This window comes from Octodon degus, unplaced genomic scaffold (assembly GCF_000260255.1).
Source record: "Octodon degus isolate 3935 unplaced genomic scaffold, OctDeg1.0 scaffold00068, whole genome shotgun sequence".
NCBI classification, from domain to species: Eukaryota; Metazoa; Chordata; class Mammalia; order Rodentia; family Octodontidae; genus Octodon; species Octodon degus.
This window is the reverse complement of record NW_004524644.1, coordinates 5,971,124-5,978,185: the sequence shown is the minus strand read 5'-3', so window position 1 is coordinate 5,978,185 and position 7,062 is coordinate 5,971,124. Positions and strand designations below refer to the sequence as shown.

General features: G+C 40.9%; 1 protein-coding gene across 2 annotated transcripts in view; it reads left to right on the top strand.

The window, feature by feature from the left end:
• Positions 1–2,999, top strand: part of Sclt1 (sodium channel and clathrin linker 1) — a 262,327-nt gene extending 259,328 nt beyond the window's left edge. For both annotated transcript variants that reach the window (XM_023719509.1, XM_023719507.1), the window contains one exon: positions 2,522–2,999. In XM_023719509.1, the coding sequence (XP_023575277.1) occupies positions 2,522–2,584 (63 nt within the window). In that variant the 3' untranslated portion in view covers positions 2,585–2,999. The remainder of the gene's footprint in view (positions 1–2,521) is intronic.
• Positions 3,000–7,062: the final 4,063 nt, after the last annotated feature.

The window sequence follows — 7,062 nt, the reverse complement described above, 5'->3', positions numbered from 1 at the left end:
GAAGGGGAGGGGAGGAGAGGGGAGGGGAGAGGAGACCTACCTGGAGTTCCATAGTATAAAGAGTAAACTCTAGTACCTTATTTATATAATCCATTGATCTCTAATTTAATCTCCTTTCCAACAAAACTAAACCTAAACCATCCCTTAGTGATGATTTTCTGTTATTTAAACTCTCCAGTGGAAGTTTCTGCCATTCTTTTTGAGATCCTATTTTACATCGTGTTTGTTTGTTTCTAATGTATTTGGTACAGGGGCTCACCACACAGCTCAGACTCCTAGTGATCCTCCTGTTTTCAGCCTCCCCCGCACTGGGATTACAAGGTGTGCAACACCACGCCCATTCAGGCTCAGTGGCCCGCGCGGCATGCGGTGCCAGGGATCAAACCCCAGTCCCTGTGATTGCCTAAGCAGGTGCTTAGTCCACTGAGCTATCTCGCCAGTCCAAGATCCTGTTTTAAATGTTTTGTCAGTAGCTACTTCACAATTTTTTTCTGGAACACATTTTTCCACAACTGTTTTCTCCCTCCATTGTGTTTTTATTTGAAAATGAAAGGGAATCATTTAACATTCTCCCCATAAACAAAAAGGAAATTATTCTCTAAAGTAAGTTTTTTTATATTTTAAATGACACCCAGTGGTATACTTCCTTTGTAAGCCATATATGCAATTTTTCTTACCTGTATATTTGCCTTTTCTGAATCCTCATCTTTCCATTTTCTTCTAAAACTAGACATTACTGTTAGAAATGATGTCCTACTGAGTGCATGGCACTTACTGAAATGGAAGGCGTTGAAGGAGTGCGGTGGTCCCTGCCTTGCGGGGCGGCCTGCACCTGCCCGCACCTGCCCTGAACGCACTGTTCCTGCTGGCTGTGCCTCCACTCTCCATCTTTAGTAAGGTCCTCTGCACAGCTGAGCGTCACCCTGTGCTCTTAGGACAGCAGGACGGTTTCTAAAATCAGTATGGTAAAGCCTTTTGTGTAAAATCACAAAACCAGGAGGCTATGAGAAAAGTAATAAATGTCACTGCATAAACTCTCACATTTCTACATTGAGGAAAGTCATAGGACTGAGACAGATCAGTGACAACGCACTTGACGAGCGTGCGGAAAGACCTCGGTGTGCTCCTCAGCCCACGGAAAAAAATAAAGTTATAAAGCCTGTGACAAACAGGAGAGTATTTCTAGCACATATGGCAAAAGACTAATATCCAAACACATAAAAACGCTGCAGTCTAACACTTGAGGGGATAAAGCAGGACTTTCACAGAACAGGAAAGACAGATGGCTTTGAAGCCTATGAAAATGCTCATCCTCTTCCATAGAACAATGTGAATTTTAATTTTAATCTCATATCATTGTCACATAGCACATCACGAGATTCGATGGCGCACTGTCCTGGCACTGTCGGACACCAGGTGTGTGCACTCTCTGTAGGCACAGGTTGGCGGCTTCACTCAGAATTGTTGCGTGTGTATAACCTTTGGCCCAGACTTGCACCTGGAAGTCTTTGCAAGGCAACAAGCATAGAAAAATACTAATGGCAGCAGTATCTCTGATTGTAAATGGTTGAAAACTGTGCAGATACTCAATAGGAAACAAGTTAAATTATGTATCAATGCAAGGAATTAATTTGCAGATGTTAAAAGAAGTAGATCAAAAAATAATAATAATGAAAATAAAAAAGAGGGGGCCAAGGAGATGGCTCAGTAGAATAAGCACTTCCCTGGCAAGTGCAAGGGCCTGCGTTCAATCCCCGATTCTGCCAAAAATAAAAATAAATTAAAAAATAAAAAAAGAAGTAGATCTAGGGCCCGGAGAGATAGCTCAGTAGAATAAGTACTTTCCTGGCAAGTGCAGGGTCCTGAGTTCAATCTCCGGTACCACAAAAAAAAAAAAAGAAGTAGATCTAATGTGGAATTATAGAATTATTTCTAACATATGTGTGTGTGTGTGTGTGTGTGTGTGTGTTCTTATTTAAAATATTTCTAGACATTACTTAAGGTCATGGTTGTGTCAGGAGAGAGGACTGTGCAGTGAAGGAGCATGAAGGAAAGAAAACATCCTTTATGCTGTGCGTTCCTTGTACAGCTACCTCTTTTTTACCATGTATTTAGATTATAATCACAATTCATATTTAAAGATTGTTTTCCTTTTTGACTTTTCTTCTTAGGTTCTGTCATCACTTTTTAAATGACTGGTATTGTGTTTGCTTACATTAGCTTATGCCTTAGATACTTTGCTAATGAACATTTATCTAGATGTTTTTCATCCATCTGTGGAAGAGTGTATCACTCTGAGCTATGAAATGTCATATTTGCCATGAATTTGTCTAATGTAACACAGACACTTTAAAGTCTCAAAATTAAACTAGAAAAGAACACCAAAAGAAAAGAAAAGGCCTCTTCTAAGGCCGCCTTCCAGGATGATTTTCACTGAGGTTGTGATGCCTTGCACTTTGTATTAATCTAAGAATTTCCATAGAAAAAGTAACTCCTTACTGATTGTTTATTTTAATTGCAGCTCAGTGTGATTACAGTACAGAGAAGAAAAGCAGCCTCCATGATGAATCTGGAAAATGTTTAAAAATATTCATAGTTCCCTCACAGAACTGTAGAGTTGAGAAAGCTGTTGGACTAGAAGTACGTTGACATGGCGATGCCTGCAGAGAATGGTTGAGGCTTGTGTCACTTGGCATAAGCATTTTCCATTCTGTTCTGAGCATTATTGGATAACAGAACAGTGACAGCTTCCTGTAAGTAAAGAAAATATAATCCTATATTCGAGCTTCAGTGAAAAATAAAACCAGCTGAGAAGAACTCACTGCCTTCATCAACTTATCTATTTTTCAATTCCCTCTTTTTCCATTGGATGAAAATAATTTTCAAACTATGCTAACCTCCAGAAAGAGGTCTTACAAAAAATCTAGAATTTAATATTTCAGGTTTCAAGACTGGGGAGCTTTATGTCTAATTGTTACTTCTACCTCATTTTTAAAGTTCCTAAGAATCCATTTTATTATGGACTATAAATGGAATAAATTATGGACTTTCCAAAATAATGCTGTCATGTATTTTCATATGTAACGGTCATGCTTCACTTTTAACTTACATGGTTTACAGTATTTGTAAAACTTGATATTTAAGAGTGGGGGGGCTTTTTTAAAATTTACTACTTAAAACAGCACTAATCAGATGCAGATCTAAGAATGCATGGCCCTGAGCCATCGTAGCCATATGGATCTCCAGAGATCCATGTGGTCGTTCCCTGCTTCTGGTCTGTGCCGTGCGCCATTGGTTTCTGGCAATGAGAGCAGATTGGTGTAGATCTGGATAACCAGACAGGAAACTGCTGCAGCTGTCCAGTGAAAAACAGTAAGTTTGAGTCGCAGGTGATAAAAAAAATACTGATGTGTAGGTAGTCAACCATCAGTCAAAATAGGAGTCTGTGGCAGAGATGAGAATCGAAGCCCTGGAAATGCAAGCACTTGTCCCAGGCCTTGCCTGATGGCCCTGGATATCTCGAGAGTTTTCCCTGCTGCTTTTCCCTCCACTTCCACAGTGCGTCATCCTTCCCCAGTAACAGGTCTGCATGTATGCTTTTCCATTCGTACAGTCTTCAGATCTTTATTCACACACCACTTCCCCAGGCTCCAAGCGAGGCAAGGTCACCTTGCATGCTCTTCCCTTCATAGGACTTGTCAAGATGTGTAACTCAGAAATATTTCCTAATCCAGTAGACCACATGCTCTCTGAGAGCAGGATCGCATCTCCTCTCCATCACCCTTGTACTTTCTCCTTAATACCCAAATGTTTCCTAGAGAATGGAGGATATATAGGGACTATCTCTCCATAAACGGAGTTTTTAAAGGCAGGATCTCCCAGAATGACTTCATTTGTTAAATGCATTCAGGAAATCTCTTCCCATTCTAATAGTAATTCCTCTCTCCAATAGTTGGCTCTCCTCTTCAAATCTTACATATTTCCTAAGAGAAAGACAAGTCCCAAGGTATGCAGCTACTGTGTCTCCCCCACTGCCTCTTTGAATTTGAGCAGATGTAACCTATGAGAAGGAGTTTTTGTTTTGTTTTTTTTTTTGTTTGTTTGTTTGTTTTGTTGTTTTTTCCTACAAAGCTTTATTCCAGAGGGCCTCAGCTGCCTTACTCATGGCGGCCAGCACTTTGCTCAGCTCTCATGCTTCCTCTTGGCGCCAATGTGCGTCCCCACCCTTTTCTCAATGAACTTGAGGGCACACCTGCCCTTGGAGACCTTGAGCAGCTCCATGGTGCGCTGCTCCCTCGTAGGGTGTGAAACCGCACACTTCCCAGATCATGTCCCGCACAGACTTGGTGTGTTTGGTGAGAAGTCCGCAACAGTAGCTGTGCCTTGGTTTGCTCACATTCCTAGTCACCTTGTGACCCTTGTTGAGGTCCACAGCCATGGGATAGTGAAGGGCCATGGCTACTCTTCTCCAATGGTTGCTGTGGTAGAAGATTTTTTGGTTCTTCTTCAGGCTGCCTTAAGGGCAGGTCTGGTACAGCTCCTGGAGCTGAGAATCGAACCGCAGTCCTATGCACCTGCCTGCATTTACCCAAGCAGCACTTTAAACAACTAAGCTGTCTAGCAAAGCCCACAGATGTAACCTATGGTAAGCAACACTTTCTCATTGCTGGGACACACCAGCCAACACTCTCAAGGTAAAGGAGGAAAGGTTCATTTGGTGCTCAGTTTGTGGAGGTTTCAGTCCACAGTCAGCTGACTCCAAGGCAGTGCAGATTTGCAGAGGGGTGTCGCACACAAGGAACAGCAAGCCATCAAGGAGGAGGATTGTGTACCTACTAGACCCTGCCAGGCCACACCCACAGTGACCACTTCCTGCCCCCAGGCTTCACCTGCCAATGTCACGTCCAGCTTAACCCATCAGTGGACCAAGCCATGTGACATCCGTGGTGCAGCATTGCACAGCTAGGGTCAGTCGCCTCCCAGAAGCCACACCTGTGCGCACAGGAGGCTTGGGGAGCACTAGATACAGGCTGTAGCCATTATCTTCCTCTCAGAAAAGTTTATTAGCTATTAATTTCTAAGGTAAAAATTAAGTTTTTAGTATTTAGCATGTATTCTGTGAACTGTGCTACAAAAGATGGGAAATGAGTAGAATACAAAAGAATTAAATTAAAATTGAGGGGCCAGCAAGATAGCTTAGTGGACTAAGCACTTTGCTTAGGCAAGCACTTCAACCAGGGTTCAGTCCCTAGCACCACGTGCCTCACCGGCCCGGGCCCCAGGCAACTTGAGTCAGGGCATGGTGGCATATGCCTGTAATCCCAGCACTGGGGAGGCTAAAAACAGAAGGATCACTACGAGTCCAAGTTGCAAAGTGAGACCCTGTACTAAATACATAAAATAAAAAATTAAATTTAAAAAAATTGAAATTGAAGACAACGCAGCTAGTTCATTTTTATTCATGTGTCTTTATTGTGTCTCCCTGAGAAAGAAAGAAGGTATGATTACCTCTTCTTCCTTTTGTATATAAATATTCAAATTGGACCAGGCAATAATCTGATTTCTCCTTTGGTGTGAGAACCGTAACTGCCCAAGTATGGAGAACATCAGCAACCACTCAGCCTTTGTTCAGTGGCCTTCACTGTTTCTCAGCTGCGCCATCTTGCCAGAACAACTCAGACAAATCAGTAAAAAACATTTTACTAGAACTCTGTTCTTTCACCATAATGTGTTTTATCATTTTTCTCCAAAAATAATAAATCTATAGTAAGCATTTTTGCAAAATGTTTCTCAAAAATAATTGAATTTATTTACCTAAAAATGTTTATATACACATACGGATATGTAGAAAAAGAGGATGCTGAGGTTATGTATAAAATCTATCCCTTCCCAGCCCCTTTAAGCTTTTAAAACTTTATGGCTTTTGTGATCCTATTAATATGCTTCGTATGTATATAAAGAAGAAAAGTTGGGGCTGGGGAGATAGCTCAGTAGAATAAGCACTTGCCTGGCAAGCACAAGGTCCTGAGTTCAATCCCTAGTACCATGCAAAGAAAAAAAAAGAAGAAAACTTAATAGGTAGTGTTTTGCTAACAGAAGTCATAGAGGGAAAGATTTCTTAAAAGTAGTTTTTTTTCTTTTTACAACACCAACAACTTCTGGCCCAGAAATTCACCACAAAATTTTTCCCATGGGCCACGTGTCCCCCGAGGGTCGTGACATGTGCATGGTGACCTCTCTTATTTCTTCTGCTGGGAAAATATATTGGAATGTAAGCAAGTGAAGACCACATCTGAGATAACTTGAATCTGCTCTTATTTATTTATTTATTTATTTATTTTTGGTGGAACCGAGGATTGAACTCAGGCCCTTGCACTTGCCAGGGAAGTGCTTATTCCACTGAGCCATCTCCCTGGCCCCCTTAATTTTTAATTATATATTCTTAAAGTGAAGTATTTTGGTTTTAATAACAAATTACTTTGATATTGTGCATAGCTGTTGAAATTCACTGAGGGACAGCTCACTTCCTCTTGAGATGGCCCGATTCTTTTCATGGCAGCTTTATGTTCTTACTGGTACCTCAGTTCACAAGTTTAAAGTTTTTTCCCACAATTCTGGTGGCAAACCGAGTTGGGTGAGAACCAAGTCAAATGTGGTGGTTAGGCTCAATATAGACCTTATGGGGAAATTTAGTTTTCATCCAGTTCAGTTTGCAACCAGAATTATGGGGAGAGTTGAGTTCATGAAGGAAACTACCACTGTATATGTTTACATTACATAACAATTACGTTCATCTTGGGGAAGTGGTGTGTATACATATTGCATCTTGTTTTTACTTCCCCTTTTCCCCACCTTCCCCTCTCCTTCATAGATCCCTTTCCTATCTCCACAAAGTTGACCTCTGTTTCCTATCATCCCTGTTTTATTTTGCTCTTTAACTAATTTTATGAAGTATTTAAATATTTTATATTTCTCATATAAGAGAAATATGTGGTGTTTAACTTTCTCTGATTTACTCCATGTAGTATTATGGTCTCGAGATATAACCATTTTCCTACAAAT